At 60.1% G+C, this 21,807-nt stretch overlaps 1 protein-coding gene across 4 annotated transcripts in view; it reads left to right on the top strand.

Annotated features, from left to right (window-relative positions):
• The first annotated feature begins 2,489 nt into the window (after positions 1-2,489).
• NFATC1 (nuclear factor of activated T cells 1) overlaps positions 2,490-21,807 on the top strand; it is a 107,771-nt gene continuing 88,453 nt past the window's right edge. Inside the window, exons 1-2 of one of the 4 annotated variants that reach the window (XM_040632417.1) lie at positions 2,490-2,819; positions 16,359-17,451. In XM_040632417.1, the coding sequence (XP_040488351.1) occupies positions 2,693-2,819; positions 16,359-17,451 (1,220 nt within the window). In that variant the 5' untranslated portion in view covers positions 2,490-2,692. Of the gene's footprint in view, positions 2,820-6,703; positions 7,032-16,358; positions 17,452-21,807 lie in introns of those variants that run through there. The other 3 variants (XM_040632419.1, XM_040632420.1, XM_040632418.1) reach the window with 3 other exon arrangements.

The following is a 21,807-nucleotide window of genomic DNA, read 5'->3' as shown; positions in this document are numbered from 1 at the left end:
GGGCGGAAGGGGAGCGCAGGGGCCGCGGCCGCGGGACGGAGGCCGGTGGCCCCGCGGTGGCCGCAGGAGCCGCCCGAGGCGGACACGGGGGCGCGCTGGCCGCGGAGCTGCCGCCGCCTCCGGAGCTCCCTGCGCCCTGGCGCGCCGCCACCGTGGTCCCGGCAACGGCATTAAACACAGGGAAACAGACGGGGATTCCGTCACCGGGCGGGGGAATAAGGAGGGCATTGAGAGCAGACAGGAAAAGAGCTTTTCTGGATGCAGTGAAAATTATTTATTAAAGAGGGGGAGGAGGAGGGGAGGAGGAGGCGACGGAGGAGGGGGAGGAGGAAGAGGAGGGGGAGCAGAGGAGGAGGAAGAGGAAGAGATGAGGAAATGGAGGAGGAGGTGGAGGAAGAGGAGGGGAGGAGGGAGAGGAGGGTGGGGGAGGAGGAGGTAGAGGAAGCAGATGGGAGGAGGAAGGGGAGGAGGGAGAAGAGGAGGAGGGGGAGGAGCCCGTGGGCCAGGCGGGCTTCAGGTTCAGGAGGCCGGGCCGGGCGCGGCTGGAAGTGCGGGAGGGGCGGACAGGAGGGGATCGGAGTCACTCATTCTTTTACTACAACTTGCCTGACCTTCCTGCCCACCCGCCCCAGGTGCGGGGCCACTAGGACCCGCGGCAGCACCATCTTTGTAAAGGGCGGGGCGAGGGCGGGGCAAGGGCGGTGCGGCCCTGGCGCCCCCTGGCGGCCCCCCAAGCAGTATGCGCGCCCCTCCCCCTCCCAGCCTCCGGCATCCCGAAAGGGTCCCCCCGTTTCAGCATCCTCGTGGGGGTCCCCTGGCCTCGGGCATCCTGATGGGGTCCCCTCAACTTCAGCATCCTCGTGGGGTCTCCCTGGATCTCAGCGTCCTCGCGAGGTTCCTTCCCGCCCCAGCTATGGTATCCACCGGGGTCACCCTGTTCCTGGGCCTGGGGCACCAAGGCACCTGCCAGAGCCAGTTCATCGCGTGGGAGCAGGTCTACAGGTAGGGACACCTAGAAAGTGTCCTTACGGACCCCCAGACACCCGCGAGGGCGCGGCGGCCCCGCCCCTCCACGCCGCCTGGCCGAAGACGTGGGTGGAAAGAGGGATTTCAGTTCTGCCCCCCGCGTGCCGGATAACCCTATAGACGGTGGTGGTGACGCGGGAGCCGCTTCCGCTGGGCACCGTCCTAGTCCTATTATTAATACGGCACCGATTAGCCACCGTCCCCTGCCCCCGTTCCCCCCAGGCCCCGGGGCGTGGAGGCATTTGGGGCATCCACTGGCGTCCTGCAGGCCTCCTGGGTCCCCGCGGCAGACACAACTTTGCTTTTGGGGTTATTTGAAACCACATGAGGGTGTCGTGCAATAGATTTATGATTTTTGTACACCAGACGTTTTAACCGCCCTAGCGCTCCAACGCCTCGCATCCAAGGCCAACACGAAAATATGGTCCGGTTTCGGTAGCTGCGCCGAGCAGAGGCAGGAGGGTTTGAGAAGAAAGTGTAAAGTGAACCGACGGCTTTGGGGAGGCTTTCCCGAAACCAGCTCCCAGTCTCAGACCCCTCCCCCATCGGTTAGAAACCCCAAAGTCGCGCCTTAAAGTGCCCCTGGCCCTCCCAGGACCGGCCGGCCCGCGGCTGGGAGCCCGGCGGCGCTGCGCCCGCGGTTCTCCCCGACTTCCCCCCGCGAGCTCACGCAACAGGCAATCTGGGTCGCTCAGATATTTACAGAGTAAAAATGACAATAACTCCACGTCCCGGGACTGCCATACAATCTGTTAGTAATTTAGCGGGATGGGAATTTCCTTTCTCGGGCCTGCCAGTGGAAGCGCTTTTCCAAATTTCCACAGCAGGGGAAGCCTGCGATTTTACATAATGACTTCAGCATGCAGGGCTCTCTCGGGCCCCCCTCGTCTCCTGCTCCCTCCGCCCCCTCATTAAAGCAGAGTGTGACTCCCTTAGGACACGGGCCGGACCCCGGCGTCCGGGCCGGTTCTTTCTTCGGGTGCGCCCCTACCCTCCGCGTGCGACCCCGCCGACCCCCGTGCGCCCCCGCCCTCCGCGTGCCCCCCTGGTTGCCCCCAGTGCGCCCCTGCCGCCTCTGGTGCGCCCCCGCCGGCACCGTGCGCCCCTGCCCGCCCCCCGTGTGCCCAGCGGGCCGGGCGAGCAGCGGCCCGGCGCGGGGAGGGCAGGAGCTCGGCGACTTGTCCTCCGGGCCCTGCGCCGGCTCGGGCGGGGGCGTGATGTCACGGCAGGGAGGGGGCGCGGGAGCGGCCCGGCCGGCGGGGAGGCGGGGGAGGTGTTTTCCAGCTTTAAAAAGGCAGGAGGCAGAGCGCGGCCCTGCGTCAGAGCGAGACTTAGAGGACTCCGAACTCGCCGGCACAGTCACCGCGCCGGATCCGGCGGCCGGGCGCGGGCACCGGGGCGCGGGAGCACACCTCCGAGCTCCCGCCACCCCGCCACCCCGCCACCAAGCTCGGGTCCCAGGGCCGCAGCCGGGCCCGCCACGCGCGCACACGCCCCTCAATGACATTTCTCCGGGGCGGGCGGCGCTGAGCCGGGCCGGCGCGCGTCCGCTGGGGAAGAGGTCTGCCTTCCCGGGAGACCTGGCCGGGGCGGCGGCGCTGAGCGCCCGCTCCTCCCGCTCCTGCTCTCGCTCTTCCTGCTCCCCGCCGCCGCCGCCGCCGCGTGGATGCCAAGTACCAGTTTTCCAGTCCCTTCCAAGTTTCCACTCGGCCCTCCGGCTGCAGTCTGCGGGAGCGGAGAAACTTTGGGGCCCGCGCCGCCCTCCGGCGGCACCATGAAGTCGGCGGACGAAGGTAAGCCGGCGAGGCCGCCCCCCGCCGCGGACCCCCGCACCCCCAGCCCCGCGCCCCCCGGGGTCCCGGCCCGGGCGGGGCGAGCAGGCGCGGCCAGGGTCTGCCGCTGTGAAGGGCGCGGGCGGCGGGCGCGCGGCACAGATTGGGAAGCGGTGTCCCCCTGGTGTTTCCCCAGAGCAGCCCTGATTTCGAGCGCGCCTTCTTGCCAATAGGTGTCTCCTCTTCTCCAGCGCTGAGCGCAGCCTCGCGGCGTATCCGCTGCAGAAACTCAGTTCAAACGCAGGCGGTCTGGGGATCGGGCGAGGTTAGGGCCGTCACAACCACAAGAAACGCTTTGCGATGAAGTGAGGTTTCTTTGGGAAGGAAGCCTGGCCGGTTTCTTCCCCAGTGGGGCAAGGCCACCCCGTGGTTTAGGAGACCAGCCACACGACGGGAGGTGGGGGTCTGCGCCCCTCCCCGAGCCCGGCCGGTGGCGGAGTCTCTCCCCCCGCCCCAGCACTGTCAGGCTGGTGGCTCCACCGGCAGGACTAAAGGGCATCAGAGGCGCTGTCTGGATACAGCCCCTAATTGAAGCCATTTTGCAATCTCAAAGACGTTGAGTTCCAACCGCAGAAAGTGATTCAGGACAGTTTGCAAAGGACTCACAAGTTTCAAGCCGCTTGTTTATGGTCATAAAGGTGCATAAGTGTCTGTCCCGAAGCCACTCCTGACAGAGTCTCACAGAGTCCCTTCACCCCCCACCCACCTGGCCAAGCAGCCTGGCTCTCCTCTCCGGGGATGCTCCTGCAGGTGTCTGAAAACAGCCTCCGGAGGGGGCCACCAGCATCCTGGTTAGGGATCAGGAGAGCAAATGCGCCCAGAAACTGGGAGACAGCTTTCCAGATGCCTCATCAGTGCTGGAGAATTTTATTTAAATCACTTTAAGAAGCTGGCGAACGTGCCAGTGTGTAGCGAGGACGATTTTCCGAGGGCAGACATGCCTCCAGGGAGGAGCGTCTCGGGCGTCATCCTGCTAAGGGCCCCCCTCGCCCTGGAGCGGCTCTCCTCAAAGACTGGCAGCTCCGAGAAGGTCCTTGTCTCTAACTGAGATGAGCCCCAGGTGGTACCCTCAATAAAAGAAGATCAGTGATCTCCTCCATATTCTGTATCAGTGAAGGAAGAGGTATATTTCTTACCATTTCATCCCAGTTTAGGAAATATCTAAATGTACGCATCGGGTAATATTTACGGGACAAGCTCTTGCTATTAGAACACTTTCTAAAAAGCGTGCTGAGGTTTTGGTCGTAACTTCTTGGACACATTTTTCAGTCTGTCCCCATATTTTTCAACATCGCTTTTAAAAAATGTGGGTCTTTCAAAGTTTAGATTTCTTGACGTGAACAGTTGGTGGTCCATCCTGCGACCATCTCTTCTCTTTTACAAGAAGAAAAAGCAACTGTGGGGTGCTGGTGATTCTTCCTGTTTCCTACTTCAGAAAGGGCATTTGAAAGGGCCTCTGCGGACGGGTGTAGGGCTAGGTGCAGTAATGGCTGTAAACGGCGAGTGTGGGGATGTTTTATAAGAGCTACCACGTTAGGCAACCAGAAAGTGCGATGGAGTCCTTCCCGGGCCCAGGCCGAGGGATGAGAGGCGCGCGGCTCCGGCAGGTCAGCGCCTGCCTGGCCAGGCGCTGGGGGACGTGATCCGTCCTCTCCCCAAGGCCCGTGTGAGAGTCTGCACGATGCCCCAGCACTTCCCTCTAGTTTAACGAGCATCTGGGTTGGAGCTCATTAAGCGCTGTTGTTTCTGAAGGCCCTGTGCTTGTTTTTCCGCGTGGAGAATGCAGAGAAATGCAAGGCCTTGTAGGTAGCCACCCACCCACCCATTCCGAGGTTGCTCCACACAGAATGCCCCCGGGCTCTCCAGGGCAGAACAAAGCTTGCTCTGTTCTCCCGACACTTAACTTCGTGGCCTTGTTTCCTAATCCAGATTAGAAAAGGCCCTGGCGCTAGCGCCCTGCTCTATCACACCCAGTGCTGGAGCTCTGTGCGCCACGAACACCCGCAGCCACGGAGAGGAAGCGCCAAGCTAAACATTTCCATCGGGACAGGAGTGTCTGCTGAATTGGCAAATAGCTCCAAACCATTTACTAGTTGCGAGGCACAGCGGGGTGGGCGGGGGGGGGGGTGTTGCTGGTAAGAGGAGCACTTAGAAAACTGGCCTGCCCATCTGGCTACTTTGGTTGGGGATCCGAAACTAGGTGGGGGGCAGCTCAGCCTTAGGCAGAGCGGGACTGAGTCGCCATCCCCGTGGCCAGGTGGGAACTGGGTGGGCACCTGTGCATACGGAAGTGTGAACCCACTTTCTCTCAACCTTGAACAAAAAGCTTAGTCTCCGCCCGACAGGGCTGTTACTTACATGTAAATTTTTGGTGGGGATTAGAAGGTGGCTTCCGGGAAAACAACTGGAAAGAGAAAATGAAGTGTTCCTTCTCAACAGAAAGACTCCATTTGCCCAAAGGTCAGCAAAAAAAGCTACCTAAAACACAACAACCCTCCAACATGCATGGCAAAGTGAGGATTATTATTAGAAACAAAATCAGGCCAAAGTGAACCATAGTTTATCACTGGAGAAAACCAGCCATTTGAAAAGGGTCATGGGAGAGAAGCATGGGGGTGGGGGCCCGTGATTTGCAGGTTATTTGCTTCCGAAAAAGCAATCCCTGCAGGGCCAAAGGGCCTGCAGGGCCGAAGGGAGGGTGCCCGTTCCTTAGCAGTGGAGTTGCAGAGATGGACATCTGTGCCACCCTGCCTTCTCTCAACCTGAGTCCCCTCCAAGAGTGATTCTCAGTGTCCTATGAAGTTCCCTGCTATTCCAGACGTTGGATGGACGTGGTGAAGGCCCTGGGGACAGGCGGAAGGAACAGCTGGGAGAAACAACATAAGGCAAGCATGGTGCCCAGATGGGCCTTCGACTTCCGTTTGCTGCGGCCAGGCTGCCCTTGTGCTGGCCTTGGGTTCGGAGCCCCCTGCACGCAACCTCGGAAAGCTCTGCCATTAATGCGCGGACGCTAGGAGAGCGGGCTGTGTTTAAGAAGTTGCATGACTAAAGTGAGCGGTGTAACAACGCAGCGCCGGCGGCAGGTGGGCGCTGGCCTCGAAGGAGGGCACCGGAGCTCAAAGGGGCTGCTGCTGGCCGCCAGCGCGCGGGGGCCGTGGGCCGTCTGTGAGCAACGGCAGGGCTCCACAATGCAGAGGAGCGCGTTTCCAGTCCCTACGGGGAAACTCCCGTTTTCTTGGCACTTTCGGGTGATATGTTTAGCTGTGGGGGCTGGGAAATGGCACTCGGGCCGTTGTTTGTTCCAAGGGCAGAACAGCTTAGAAAGCAAGCCCGGCTGTCCAGGGGATTGCGTGTCCGCGCTCAGGCGCGCCGGCCTCTGGCAGGACGTGCATGTTGTAGACTCAGGCAGCAACCAAGACGCGCGAAATCCTCGCTCCAGAAGAGCCTGGCAGTTTGGGAGCTTTTCCCCCTAAACTTTTACGCAGATTCCGTAGGCTCGGGTGCGGTGGGCCCTGTCTTTGGAATCAGTCCCGATCTTTGCGCCACCTGGGGCCGCGCGGGTCTGCGGGGCGCGGGCGGGGATCCTACCCGCCGGCTCTCGTCCCGTCCCCGGGCCGCCTGGGCGCGCGCCGGGGCGCACGTGGACCCCCGGGCGCGGGCGGGGGGCGGGGGACACGAGCGAGCCGCGTGCGCCCCGGCTGCCCGAAGAGTTTATTTAAAACTCGGAAGCCGGCGGCCGGGGAGCTGCTTGTTTATGTCAACCCGGAAACAGCGGGGGGGCGGGGGAGGGGCGCGGGGGCGGGGGCGGGGGGAGGGCGCGGGCGGGAGTCACGTTACCCGGGGACGAGCGGCCCGGCGCCGGGCGCAGCCGAGCCCAGAACGGCACTACCACAGGTGCCCGCGGCCGGGGCTCCGACCCCGACCCCGACCCCGACCGACCCTGACCCGGGGCCCCGGCCCCTCATTGGGCCAGGACCCCGGCCCCCGCACCCCAGACCCAGACCTGACCCGGCCGGGGCCTTGACCCCAGACCCTGGACCCCGAGCCCCTCCGCGGAGCCCAACCCCGACCTGGCCCGTCCCAACATGACGGGGCTGGAGGAGGACCAGGAGTTCGACTTCGATTTCCTTTTCGAGTTTAACCAGAGCGACGAAGGCACCGCCGCTGCCCCAGGTGGGTCCGCGCGGGGCCTGGGGAGGGGGAGGGGTCACGGGCGAGGGGTGCAGGGCCGTCGGGTTGCTATGTTCCAGGGAGCAGGGCCGGAAGGTGCGCGACCCCCGGGGTGCAGGACCCCCAGGGTGCAGGGCCCTGGGCGTGCAGGACCCTGGGGGCGGCGGTGGTGCGGCATATGGAGGTGCAGGGCCCAGGGGGTGCAGAGGCGGAATCGCGGTTCCGACCTGCAGGATCAGGGGGTGCAGGGGCGTGGGGGGTGTCTGGGGTTGGGGTGCAGGGTGCAGAGCTGCAGGCCACCCCCCCTGCAGGGGGGTGCAGGGGTCTGGGCCTGGGGGTACAGGAACCAGGCAGGGGTGGCCTGGGGGGGTGCCCTGCCCCCAGGGCACTGGGGGACCTACTAAGAGGGATTGAGTGTAATGGGGAGTTGTGGGTGGCTGGGAAAGGCCAACGTTCAGGTTTGTTGCCCAGCGGCTGTAATATGGACTTGGGGGGGGCACCTGGGTAGCGCAGTCGTTAAGCGTCTGCCTTCGGCTCAGGGTGTGATCCCGGCGTTCTGGGATCAAGCCCCTACCTCAGGCTCCTCCGCTGGGAGCCTGCTTCTTCCTCTCCCACTCCCCCTGCTTGTGTTCCCTCTCTCGCTGGCTGTCTCTCTCTCTGTCAAATAAATAAATAAAATCTTAAAAAATATATATGGACTTCGGGGTCACAGAGGTCAGGTCCCTGCCTCTGGGTCACTCGAGGGTGGGGTCTGTCCAGAGGTCCTGCTGGAGGGGTGTCTCCTCCAGGGTGCTTGCTAGTGCTGCTGACGCCAGGGGACACGAATGTCCAAGGCCCTGGACTTGGACACTGTCGAGGGACAGGTGGTGAGCGGCTGTGGCCAGAGGGCAGGGGGCCACAGAGCCCCTCCAGACCTGTCCCTGAGCAACCTCCCTCCCCTGGCCCTCCCAGAAGCAGCGTCTAGGGGAACCAGCCCTCAGGGGCTCAGACAGAGCCTTCGTCTCTTTCATTTTCTCTTCTCGGCAAAAATGAAGGTTTCAGCTAAAGAACAAAAATACACGAAACCCCCAGCCTTCTGGAGTAGAGGAGTAAGGGCACGAGCTACTGAATAATCCCAGCCGGCTCGGAGGCCTCGGTGTCTGCGGGGGTGGGCCGGCGGGGAGACCCCAGCGCCGCCCCCCTTTCTGTCCTGCCCACGTGGCGGAGAAGCGAGGAAGCTGACCGCGGCACACTTGGCTCGCACACCACGGCATCGCTGTGATGATTGTATAATATTTTCCATGTCGTTCACCGCCCCTCTTTTAAAATCTGTAACGTCCTGTTCATTTTTAAAAAATAAACGTTCCAGCCAGGCAGAGGCTGCCTGAACTTTGTTATCCGTACCCCGTCTTCGTCTTCAGCGGCTGTGGGTCCCCAGGCCTCCGGGGTCGGCGAGAGCCAAGGCAGTTGTCTGGGAGAGATTGGGATGGAAGTGGAGAAATGGTCCCTGAGGCCTTCTTGCTTTCCTGCCTGGGTCCGGCTGCCTGCACGGCTCCTCAGGAGCGTCCATCAGAAGATTTTCATCCCCGTGTCAGTCCTCTTAGCAAGCGTCTGTAGTGAGAGATGTGCAGTCAAAGTGTGGGTCGTGCTTGTGTGACCTCTGTATTGTGTGACCGTCTGGACAGGCCTCCCTCTGCTGGGCCCCGTGGGTCCCTGGGACCGTTCCTGCGTCCTCAGGCTTGCTGCCGTGCTGGCGTGCACAGAGCGCAGCTCTCTGTGGCTTCTCTGACTAGGGGCTCCCAGAGGCAGGGAGGGCCTCACCGCCGCCTTGTGCCTCCCAGAATGTCTGCTCCAAACTGACTGACTGGGAGCCAGTAACATTCTTAAGGCTGCTTTTAATCATCTCAGCCTAGTCGCTGCCCCATCCCCAGGCTCCCAGGGGAGCTCAGTCCAGGGAAAGCCTCCTGCAGGAAGGCCTCCAGGGTGTGAGCACCTGGGGCCCAGCATTCACCAGGCTCTGGGGGAAGGGAGGCCTTGGACAACTTGGAGGCAGCTCTGGGCAGAGGAGGCCAGGCAGAGAAAGAAAGGACTCTTTCTCCTCGTGTGGTAGAACTTGCTAGAAAACGTTCATTTTTTTGACATATTTTTGTGAGCGGTATTCATTTTTATTAAGATTATTTCCTAAGAGCAGTTTTGGGTTCACCGCAGAAGCGGGAGGAAGGTCGAGTGTTCTCCCCTAGACCCCTGCCCTGACACAGCTCAGCTGCCCAGTCATTTAACACCTGCCCAGAGAGGGGCACCTGTTACTGCACCGACCTTCATGGACACGCCATTCTCACCCATAGTCCACAGCGGACACTAGGGCTAGAAATGCCCCGCGCTTGGCCTCTGCGTCCCTCCTTCCCCCCCCAGCTCCCGGCCCCCACGGTCTGTACCGTCTCCATGGTTCTGCCTTTTCCAGAACGTCTGAGGGCTGGAGTCACACAGGACGTCGCCTTTTCCGGCGGGCTTCTTGCACTTGGCGATGCGCACTCCAGTTTCTCTGTCGTTTCCGTGGCTTGTCGCTCATTTCTGTTTGGTGCTGAGCAATAGCCCGCTGTCTGGATGGACCACGGCGCACGGCTCCATCACCTACTGATGGACGTCTGTGGTTGCATCCGGGTTTTGGCAATTATTAGCAATGTCCTTTCTTTTTGTTTTTATTCGTTATAGTATTGTAATTACTAAACATTAAATTAATTATCACGTTGCTGTGTTGTTACATTAAATTCTCTAGCCCTTAATGGATGATAGAAACGGCTTCTCATTATTTCTGGAATGAGTCTGGATATAAATAAGTGAACGGGTGACTCCCATGGCGTTGGGCCGTGAAGCAAGGTAACACAGCCTCATACAGCACACACGGGGACCGGCGCTCTGTCTAAGGACCCGGGAGTGGCCGTGCCCACTGGTGTCTGTCACGGCTCCTCCAGGGCTGTGAGTGGCGTCCACCACCACGCACGCGGTCACTCCCATCACTGCGTGCCCCCCTTGGGCCTGTGGCGCCCACAGGGGTCGTGTCTTCCCCGTGCTTCAGAGATTGGAGTCCTTTCTTTCCACGGCGCTCGGCAGGCGCAAGTAGTAACCATTAGTTGAGAGAAAGAAAAGAGGATTTTTGAAATAATTTGCCCCAGGGCTGGGCAAGAGTGTCGTTTGCACTCCCAGGGCCTCCTCAAGTCCCTGAGGCCACTGGCCCCGTCCCCCGCGGGCAGGAGGCTGGCTGGGCGGAGGGCGTCCCTCCGGAGAGGAGGGGGCTAGGAGGCCCGTCCCTTCGGTCTCAGGAAGTGGCTGCCTCCTGTGGGCTGGGAGGCGGGCGTGGCCCTGCTTCCCACCCGGGCTCCTGTGTTCCGAGTTATTTTGGCCCCAAAGCTGCCAGTGTTGTCGCCCTGGCAACTTGGGAGGAAGTTGGCCAGGCCTCTGGGTCGGAGCTGGAGTGTCCCCAGCAGACAGGCCACCTCGCGCCCTGAGGCGGCAGGTCTGCAGTGGGCACCACGGGCGGCCCCTCGCGGTTCACGTAGACAGGGGACGTCTCTGGAGGGACCTTCATTCCTGAGTCCCTGCTCAGCAGTGTGACGATGATGGGAGGAGACCCGGGGTCTCTGGTGCTGGGGGCTCGGGGAGGGTGGGCCCTGCCCCCAAGCGGGGGTCTCGGGGCGTGCCGTCTGCTTGCGGGACAGGCGTCTGCGTGCGTCGTGTGGGCAGCGCACCCTCTACAGTTTGTCCCGGAGTTCCGATGATGCTCTGGTGATCTGTGTCTTCATCAGAGGAACGTGGCAGCTGGTGACAAATAACTCGGATGTTTTTTGATTCCTTAAAAACAGGGAATGAGAAGGTGGAGGCCTGAGGTAACGAGATGTGTGCAGAGGTGCCGTTAGGGTACCCCGTGAGCTCTGATGTGGGGGGTGCCGTCAGGGCACCTCCGCGAGGGGCAGTGGGGGGGCGCCGTCAGGGCACCCCTGCGAGGTGTGGTGCGCGGGGGCACCGGGCTGGACCGAGGCCGGGACGGAAGGCGCGGTGCGCTTGTGTCTGGAAGCCGCGGTGNNNCGCGGTAGCGTGTGCTGCCGTGATGGGGCCATTCTCCTGGCCTGAGAGAGCTTGCTCCCGGCAGGTTGTTGAGCCCCCGGTGGCTCCCCGTGTTCTGTGTGTCCCCACAGTGGCCCTGGCCACTGACGCACACCTCCGCGTGCTCCGCATCAGCAGCGCCCGGCAGCAGGCTCTGGGCAGGAGTGTGCTTCGGTTTTGTGTTTTGTTTCCACTACCTGGGAAATTCTCACCCCACTGCCTGGTAGCCGTGTGGTTTCCCTGGTGGGGACGTCCACTCGGGCGTCCTGGAGGACAGGACCCTGTGCCCCAGCTGCTCGGGACATCCAGCTTCGTGTCCTGCGTGCGGGTCAACCCCAGCAGGTGCCAGAGGGGAGAAGCAGGGCCGGGGCATCTCGGTTTGTGGGAGATGAGGGGAGCCGCGAGGGCCCGCGGAGGGCAGGTGCCGGGCGACGAGCCCCAGTAATGCCCAGACGCTGTTTGGTTCGGGAGAAGGGACGTGGATACACCTTTTTGGTGGTGGATCAGGAATGACAAAATTGTCTGGTTCTGAAATAAATTCTTTCTCCGCATGAGACGAAACCCTTCTGACAACTCTGGTGTGGGTTTGCCGAGCGCTGGACCAGTCTGGCCACAGCAGGCATCCTCCACCCACCCTGGTGTCCGGCCCCGTGTCCCCAGGGCACCTTGCCCGGGGCTTTGTGACTCCAGGGTGGACGTGTGAGAACCAGGAGGCAGGGGCCGGTCGCGTCTTCCAAGGACGAGCCACACTTTTACTCCCGGTTAACGCGGTGAACCGTTCCGAATACACTCTGCAGGATCCGTGCGTGAGCTGGGGCGGTTTCTTTCATGCTCACCTGCGCTGTAACTTAATGAATGCTCCTTGGCAGACAGCCAGGCTCCGAAGACGTCGGCAGAACGTGACCCTGATGGGTGCCGAGCGCATCAGTGGCTCCCGAGGTGAAGTGAATCAGCCGAAAGTCTCGGGATTGTTCAGAAGGTCCCTGGAAGTGTTTTCATTCCGTGTAAATGTAATCCTTTGAATAGTGAAGTAATTCGGATTTGAATACGGTTTAGGTGGGTAGTGAAAGCAAGCAGGTGGGAGGGAGGAGGGAGGGGCAGGGCGAGCCGCCTCCCGCGGCGCAGGGGGGCGAGCTGGGACCTCCCCCTTGCATGTGTGTCTGTTCTAGGAGAGAGACCTTGACTGTCCAGCAGCCCCCAGCTCCTCGGTTGAGCGTTCCTGATGGAGTTCAGGCATTTAAGGGTTTCATTTTGCAATTTGTTCGATTAGGGAAAAGTCACGCTTTAGGTGAATCTTTTTTTTTTTTTAAATAAAAGCTTTGTTTTTTTCTTTTCTCATTGAATTATGATTATTGACAGACTGGTTCACATAAAGGCCGCTCTTAGGATGTTCTGAGAGTCGGGGGGCCCTTCCTGCCCTACACCCCTTGTCTTCCGGGCCCTAGAGAACACTGTGCTCACACACGCTGGTCAGACCCGCCTCACTCTGCCATTTCACCCAGAACCCCCAGTGCCCCCCCACGCCCCCACCGCCCTGTGCAGTTGGACCCTCAGGGCTCCAGGCACCCAGGAGCAGGGGCTGAGTCCCGCGGGCAGCTGGTGGGGAACCCCCAGACCTGCTCTTCTGATTGCTAGGATTTGTTTTTTAAATCTTGGGATTACCTTCCTGCCAATAAATGTTAGTGCAACCGTGCGCTCAGCTCTCTCTCTCCCTCAGACTGATTTTAAATTTTTTAACGAGCCTTTACTCCCAATGGGGGACTCAAACTCACAACCCCAAGACCAAGAGTTGTACCCTCTTCTAGCTGAGCCAGCCAGACGCCCCATCGCTTAAAATAAATTGTAGACACCCGTGATACTCTTTTAACTGGGGCAAGAAACGTGGGGATTGGTCCATTAAACCTCGCTGGAGGTCCAGACAACCTGAGAGAGTCCTGGGAGCTGGGGAGGCCTGGGGGCCCATCGCAGAGGCATCACGGACTCCTCGCGGGCGTGCCTTCATGACACTCGTTGATACTCACGACGACCTCTAATATTCCCCGTCAACCTCGTGCCGCGTGCTTTGTCCACTGTACTTGGTGGTTTCTCTTCAACATGGAAACACATTCTTCGCCAGATGCGAGGTCCTCGTGCCTCACACAGGTACAGGGGCTCGAACGCAGGGCCCACATTGAGTGTGTTCACGCCAGCTGGGGGTGGGCCAGGGCCTGGGGGGGCCTCGTCTGTCTGGGAGGGTCTGGCGAGGTTGTCCCCGTCGTTAGGACGTTGCTGCCTCGAGGTCAGAGTTCCTCAGGGGGCAGGCAGGCTGCACACTTCATAGCTGCTGCTCAGGGACCCCTCCAGAGAAGGCACAGTCCCTCGTGCCTGTGGGCTCTTTGGGGCCCCCCCGGGGTGTTTCATCCACCCCGAAAAGCCGAAGGGGAGCTGAGCCCACAGCAGAGTGGCGTGGTGGTTCTCTCTCGGTGGGCCCAGCACGGCGTGATGGCCGTGCTGGCGGAGGTGATGTCCGGGTGTGCTGGGGGCAGACAGAGCAGGAGGGGCTGGGCTGGGACGTCGGCAGACCCCGCACTCACCCAGGTGCAGGAGGAGCTGGCGATGGCCAGAAAGCTATGTGCCGCCTGCACGGGCGGCTGTCGGAAACGCGTGTGTTCCAGACGCCTGCACACATGGCGGCCCAGAAGGCGGGGGTCTGTGGCCCGTCGTGAGCCAGATGCCAGGGACGGAGGGAGGCGGACATCTCTTTAATTCAGGCCTAATTATATGCCAGACATAATAAAGTTATCTGCTGAAGTCTCCATCCTAAAATGCCTGCTCTCTGCGTGTGTAGAATGAACTCCCACTCGCATTATTAATATTCTCAGCATTGGTCACTTGATAAGAATGATTGTCACGTGATGACAGATGCGTCGCCCTCACCCAGCCTGCCGCGCCCTGCGCCGGTCAGACCGTGAGCCGTAGCTGTACGTACGCGCGTGTGCCCGTGTGTGTGCGGAGCCCGCGTGAAGACACGTGTGCTCGTGCGTGTCTGAAGCACACACGTGGAGATGCGTGTGTGTGTGAAAATACACGTATGTACAATACGTGCACATAGTGCACTAACGTGCTCGTGGCTGGAAATGAGTAACTTTTGGTGCAGGTGAATCTCTCGGACGCCTTTCACTGAGGGAATGGTGATTAGCGTTCAGGCCCCTGCAGCTCCTGATAAGTCCTGCGCTGGGCAGGCCTTCCCGAGGATCAGCCTGCCTTCCGCGGGGCTTGCTTGCCCCGTCTCCCCTCCCCCGTACCCGGGGTGGGGAACTGTTGAGGGCAGATGTGCTGGGGGCCCCCCCGCAGCCGCTGCACCACCTCTTCCTGAGGAAACTTGACCTTCTCTGCAAAGTGCCTTTCCTGGGTTTTTAACTCCTTGTTTGATTTTTACAAAGATTGTAATTTTAAACTTTTGATGGCAGTGTTTGTGTTCAGGCTGTCAGCGAGCGTGTGAGGGTGTGATGGGGATGCCGCGAGTGTCGTTGAGCATGGGACACAGTCCCAGGGCTGGCAGCACAGGAGCCGGTGGTGGGAGGCCCAGCGCCCCGCCTCCTGCCCTGCGTAAACCAGGGCCTGGTCCTTTCCTCGCGCTCCGTGTCGGGGGTCCTGCTCGCCCGTGGTCCGTGGGAGCAGACTGGGGGGGACCGCGACTGGAGACGGGCAGCTGGGTCTCTGCGGGCGTGAGCTCCAGGGCTCGTGCATTCACAGCGGTCCTGAGGGGACCCCTTCCTGGCCCTTGAAGCTCTCCCTGGGCAGGGCTCTCTCCCCCAGGGCGTTCTGGTGTCTGGCAGAGCATCTGGAATGCTGATGCTGTCTTGGGAAGGGGGCGGTCCTGTGCGCTCTCCCAGGCCACCTGTGAGGCTCCTGGCTTCTCACCAGGCTTCCTGGAGGAAGAAAGGCGTTTGGGGAATAGCAGACAGTTCCTGGGGGGCTTTCCGAGCAGTGGAAGCAAGGACTGTGAGAGCCTGATGGCCAGAAGTGGTGGCGATAAGTGCTAGCAGACGCAGACGCCCGCCTGTTTGGGGCGCTAGACTCGCTTCTGTCAGTCAGCACAGTGGGGTTTGAACCAGCGCTCCAAGACCCTTCATTTCCATGGTCGGTCTGTGTGGGTTTCTGGTCACAGCGCTGCGGAAGGGCGCCCTGTCACGGAACCACGTCCCTTCAGGGCAGTGCGCTAACCCAGGGCCGGTGTCCGGTTTCCATGTGCGCGTCCATTATTTAGAGACCCGGAATACGCCTCTCTCGGTGCTCAGTAATGAGGTGCCAAGATGTTGTCAAATGTCTTTTCAAATAGGAAATCCAGAAATGTGGCTTTTCTGTTAAAAATTACTAATTACACTAGTAATGATTTTATAAAATATAGTTTATTGAGGTTATAATTAACATATAATGATTCTTAAATCTAGCTGTGTATTAATATTCTCTGCTCTTTTTTCCCCCTGAAACAGGGATTCCTAGGCCCTGAACTACTGTCAGAATTTACATGAGAGAGACCCCAGAATCTATGTTTCTGTCTGATCCTCGAGGTGTTTTCTTTGTAGCTACTGGTTAAGGCAACTTGACCGTGATTAGCTTATTAAATCTCTTTAAACGTCCAGGTTCCTATAGCTAAAGTTCACCCGTCCCCCCACTCACCCACCCACCCGCCCATCCACCAGTCCATCCCTCTGTTTAACAAATTGGGGAACTTTGACGTGCCAGGCACAGTCTTAGGCTCTGAAGACAGCCACGAAGTAAAGTAAACTGAGGCAGGCAGGGGTTCCTGCCCTCACAGAACTTGCTTTCTCCGGGTGAGAGAGATGATGGACAAGATGATGCTAAGTGTTGAGGAAGAGATCAGCTGGGGAGGATGACGTGGCTGTTGGGTTGGGGACTGAAACCTGGGAAGGCTGGGGAGGGCGCTGTTTGAGGGAAGAGCAGAGGGAAGGAGGGAGGGGGTGTCTCTGTAGAGGCAGGACCCTTGGGGCAGAGGGAAGCCCGCGGAACCCGAGGGTGGTGTGAGGGGCAGTGGGTGCCCTCATGCTGGAGAGCGGAGAAGGGAGGGTGGCCCCGGGCCTTGTGGGCCAGGAGGGAGCCCTTGGAGCAGCACTGAGTGGCGTTTCAGCGGAAGTGTCCTGGGCTCCAGGCCTGGGCGTGCGTGGTGCCGATGGGCTCACTAGCTGTGGGTGTGTTTTCTGGTGACGACTGGCCCCTCACGCCATCTTCCTTTCTGTCCCTTTCCAGAGCACTACAGTTATGCATCCTCTAGCATCAGCTCGGCTCTGCCTCCCGGCTCGGCTCACCCCTCGCTGCCGGCGCCGTGCCACGACCTGCAGACCTCGGCCCCGGGCATGCCGGCCGCGGCGGCAAGTCAGCCCCCGGGCTACGGTGGGCCGGTGGACAGCGGGCCCTCGAGCTACTTCCTCCCCTCCAGCCACATCAGGCCCAACGGAGCCCCCGCCCTAGAGAGCCCTCGCATCGAGATCACCTCATACATGGGGCTGCACCACGGTAACAACCAGTTTTTCCATGATGTGGAGGTGGAAGAAGTCCTTCCCAGCTCCAAGCGGCCCCCGTCCACGGCCACCCTGAATCTGCCCAACCTGGAGGCCTACCGAGACCCATCCTGCCTGAGCCCGGCCAGCAGCCTGTCCTCCCGCAGCTGCAACTCTGAGGCCTCATCCTACGAGTCCAACTTCTCGTACCCCTACGCTTCCCCACAGACGTCCCCGTGGCAGTCGCCCTGTGTGTCCCCCAAGACCACGGACCCCGAGGAGGGCTTCCCCCGTGGCCTGGGGGCCTGCGGCCTGCTCGGCTCCCCCAGACACTCGCCCTCCACCTCACCCCGCACGAGCGTCACGGAGGAGAGCTGGCTGGGGGCCCGCACATCCCGGCCCTCATCTCCCTGCAACAAGAGGAAATACGGCCTCAACGGCCGGCAGCTGTCCTGCTCCCCGCACCACTCGCCCACGCCATCCCCACGCAGCTCGCCGCGGGTCAGTGTCACCGACGACACCTGGCTGGGCAACAGCACACAGTATACCAGCTCCGCCATCGTGGCCGCCATCAACGCCCTCAGCACCGACAGCAGCCTGGAGCTGGACGGCGTCCCCATGAAGGCGCGCAAGACCACCCTGGACCACTGTCCCTCGGTGGCACTCAAGGTGGAGCCAGCCGGCGAGGACCTGGGGACCACGCCGCCCACGTCCGAGTTCCTGCCCGAAGAGTTCCCGTCCTTCCAGCACATCCGGAAGGGTGCCTTCTGCGACCAGTACCTGTCGGTGCCGCAGCACCCATACCAGTGGGCCAGGCCCCGGTCCCCGACATCCTACACCAGGTGAGCGTGGCGAGGCCGTGGCGAGGCTGTGGGCCGTGGGGCTGGGTTCTCGTGGCCTGGGGGCGGAGGTCCAGATGCAGGCGCTCGTGGGGCTGCTTCCTCCCGAGTCCTCCCCAGCTTCGGGCTCGGTGTGGAGTGTTGGCCTCCCCTGTTTGAGAAACACCCTTCCATCACTGCCTCAGCGCCATGCGGTGTTCTCCCCGCCTGGGCCTATCTTCAAACCCCCCTTTTTACGAGGACACCCTAAAGACCTTGTCTGCGCTGAGTAACCTCCTTCAAGGTCCCGTGTCCAAATCAGGCCGCATTCTGAGGTGCGGGGGGTTAGGGTTCCAGCACGTGAATTCTGGTGGGGGCAAGTCAGCCCATAACAAGGGCTTGCGCACACGTGCACTCAGGTTTTTGGTTTTTTTTTTTTTTTAATAAAACCAAATGATCCCTCTCCTGTTTGTGTGTTCGCCTCTGCCGCTCACCCACTTTCTTTCTCCCGCCTAATTGCTGTCACCGCACGGGTGCAGATGGGGCCTCGGCTCAGCAATTCCCCAGGGCGGCGAGCCCCGCTCCCCGCAGTCGGCCCTGCCCGCGTTTGGAGAACAACATGCCGCCTCGTCCCAGGAGACGGGCGCCTGCTCCCCGGCAGTCTGGCGACGGAGAGCTCAAGCGTGCTCCCAGCACCGCGGACTGGGTTGTTGATTTTTCTTTCTCGCGGTGTGCAGGCTGCCGCCACTCCACTGGGTCCACTTACTCAGTGCACTGTTTTTATTTTTAACTAAACAGCTTTCCCAACAGGTGGGCCACTAATGACCCCTGGCAGAGTGCTTTCTGCTCCAGGATTTTTATCAGGCATGAAACGTGCCTCCCCTCGCGGGGTGCGTCCCCCTGCCCCCCCGGGAAGCACGCGCAGCTGCACACATGCTTCTGCACGTGGTACCGGGTATCCTGGGCTTGGCGTTGGGTTCTTCCCGTCCCTTTTTCTTTGGAGGGCCTTCTGGAAGCAGCACTGGGGAGAGGGATCCGCGGGTTCCAGCCGTGTGCACCATGCAGGAGGGAAAGCCAGTCGGCAGGGTGACTCGATACCAAATTTGCTGGGCTCTGCTCAGAGCCTTTTTCCACAGTGAGAGCCTGTGACTCGGGGGTCATTGGGTTGTAGGTTCTGGGCAAACCCAGATAAACCTTCTGAAAGTTTGTGGCAAAAACCCAATGTGAGACTGACAGTTTCTAGAGCAGTCAGACAGTGAACGCCACCTTTCTAGCGGCATGACATGTAGACTAGGAGTCCGTTAAGAGGAAACAAGAAAGCGAAGATCACCCTGGTTTCTGTTGACCTGCATTAGGATGTGTCCACATTTCTATCCCAACTTACGCTTTCGTACCCCACAGCTCGAGAGACTGGTATAGTCACAGGTCTCATCCGAACAAACATATCTCAGCACCTGGCTTTCCGTCATGAACGTGGGAATTTAAAAAAACCTGTTTGGAAGCATTAAAAAATTTTTAAGAACAGTTTATGCCCACGGTACTTTTTTCATAATTTTTCAGTAAAAGTACGAATATCTCGAAGCTAACTATCTCAAGCACAGAGGCTCACATGGTGCTGTTTACTACCACCTGCGTTTTCATGGCCCATGAAGGCCGTAGGCACTCGTCACGGGCCCTCACTGGACTCTCGCGGTCAAGACCACAGGCGGTAAGCGTGGCACGGGGACACGTGGCCACGCCAGTCAGCCCTGTGTGTCGGTCTGTGCTCGGGCCGCTGTCGCGGTGCCACGGGCCCGCAGTGTACCCGACAGACGTTTGTTTCCCACGGCCAGAGGTTAGGGCGCCCGTGGGTTGGCTCGTTGTGAGGCCCAGACGGCTGCGTTTCTTCTGTGCCGGTGTCTGTGTCTGGATGTCCCCTCTTTGCAAGGACGCCAGCCACTGGAGCAGGGCCCACCCAGTGACCTCGCGGTAACGTGACCCTGTGTCCAAACACTGTCACATTCTGAGGTCCTGGTGTTAAGACTCCAACCCATGAATTTTGGGGGGGACGCAGTTCAGCCCAGAGCACCCAGCTTCGCATCTGCATGAGGATGGCAGGATGCCTTTAACAGTGGCCCCATTGTCGCCTCTTTGGAGGCTCTTTCGACCGGACTGCCGGGCGTCTGTGGGAACTCGGGTGTTCCTGGCCGGCCACCGTGGGTGTGGACCAGATGAGTCTGACTCTATAATCGGGACGCACGCCGCTATCTTTGTCTTCAGAGTTTTCGCAGTAATTGCGTGGTCCCGGGGATCTGCCCCCATCTCAGAGCTCCCCGGTGGGGGTGGGGTGGGGGGAGCGGGCGCCTAACATTCCTGTGAGCTCAGTGAGCAAACAAAACCCTAGAGGCTCCCAGCTTCCCTCAGGAGGTTGGAAGCTAACCTTTCCCCCTGTTTTGGTTCCACATCGAAATGTGTTTCCTGGTCCCTGGTTCTGTTCCCCTGTGGTCCTGTCAGCTGGTGCCCCGGGGCAGCTGGGTTCAGGGTCAAAGGAGAGGTCAGGGCGTTGTACCCACAGGCGGGGGTGGCCCGACCAGACTTCCTGCCCCACTCCTGCCAGCACCACGGACGTCATCAGGGTCTCCGCTGTGCAACCCCAGTGCCACGTTCTGAACATCTCTGTCATCTGGGATATGGAGAATTTGTCACCAATCTGCCTTTCCCGTCATGCGTGTGCTTCTGACTTCATCCTGCCAGGAAAAGTGTGCAGCGCTAGCCTTTCCCAACGACTTTGGATGCTACGGGATCTTTCCCCTGTGGGGTCTTTTTTATCCATACAGCGTTTATGGTGACCCCTCTGTGCAGAGCGTTCTGAGAGGCCCACAGCAGTCAAAAATGATACTTAATTCTTATTGCAGTTGAAAAAATTATGTTGTTTGTGAAACTAACAATAGTATTTGATAGAACTTCATAGTTTTATAGTTTAAATTTCTTTTAGAGTTTAACAGAATGATACATCTGTTCTTAAAGCTTGGGAAATGCACAGAAATCACGGTGACAACTTAGAGTCCCCCCCCAAAAACCCGGAACTGTAAGCTATTTTAAGTCTCTTCAGAAAGGAGAGGATTTCTGTGATGACGATGCCAGTGGTTACAGCCAGCTTCCCAGGTCAGCCTTGACCCCACTGCTGAGGCAGCTGGTGTTTGCGCGGGAGGCGGGGAGGCTGGGAAGGGCCGCGTGTGCAGAGGAGCGGGGCGGGGGGGCGGGGGGGCTGGGGAGGGCCATGTGTGCAGAGGAGGGAAGGCTGGGGAGGGCCGCGTGTACAGGGGGCGGGTGGGGTTGGGAGGGCCCCGTGTGCAGAGGAGGGTGGGCTGGGAAGGGCTGCGCGTGCAGAGGCAGGGGGAGCTGGGGAGGGCTGCGTGTGCAGGGGGCGGGGTGGGGTGGGGAGGATCATGTGTGCAGGAGGTGGGGAAGCCGCGTGTGCAGAGGCAGGGAGGCTGGGGAGGGCCGCGTGTGTACTGCTTGCCATGCAAGGACGTGGTGTGAGAGGTCTGAGCTTTGAGCAGCTTTTCAGAGACTTAGACATCCTTACGTCGTGTGCAACTGCTTTCTGGTTTCTCAGAGTTCACAGTTGACGCTTAGAAAAGGTGCTTTGCAGTAAGTCCTGACGTGTTGCCTGGAAGATGAGCCCAAGGACTGCAGCTCCAGCGGTGGGTGGCGGGCAGGAGGCTGGGGAGCTTCTGTTCACCTCTCCGGGGCTTTTCCCAGGATGCGTGTGCAGGATGTGGCCCTTGTTTCTCCTTCTGATGTGATGTTGTGAGTGTCTGTTATTAGCCAGGAAAAGGAGAAAGGAACTCAATACCTCCTGTGTCCCTGGAGGAGGTAAATAATGTGAACTCTGTGGGTCTGTGCTCAGATTTTAAAGTCAAACCACTGAGATCTGAAGCGTGGCTCGTTTCATAGACTAATTTGAGTGCAGGAGTTACTGCTATGAGTCTGCCCGTGTCTGGCCTCGTGCTGCTCGGGGCCGGGCTGTGCTCGGGTGTCCTGCGTCCCCGGGGGCCTTCATGTGTCCCCAGGACTGAGATTTCCCAAACTGTGAGGTGCCCTGGCTGGGAGGGAGCATCCAGTGACACCCCGTGTCCGTGACCACAGACGAATCAGAGATTTCTGCTCAGACATTTTCCTCCGAGGAAAGTGTGTGTTAGGGGGTCGTTCCCCTCCCCCCCAGCACCAAGTGTGCGCTGCTGCGCGTCTGCCCTGGGGGTTAAGACCGAATCAGGAGACTGGCTGTCCTGGTTCCAGGCTAGACCTTCCATGCAAAGCAGTGGGACTGACTTGCCCATGTTTCTTGGGCTCTTGCTTGGAGCGTGTTTACAAATCATGACAGGTTTGCTTTTGTAT

Source organism: Ursus maritimus, unplaced genomic scaffold, assembly GCF_017311325.1.
Source record: "Ursus maritimus isolate PB19 unplaced genomic scaffold, ASM1731132v1 scaffold_18, whole genome shotgun sequence".
NCBI lineage: Eukaryota > Metazoa > Chordata > Mammalia > Carnivora > Ursidae > Ursus > Ursus maritimus.
The sequence above is the reverse complement of the archived record's forward strand: the minus strand, read 5'-3'. Positions and strand labels throughout refer to the sequence as shown.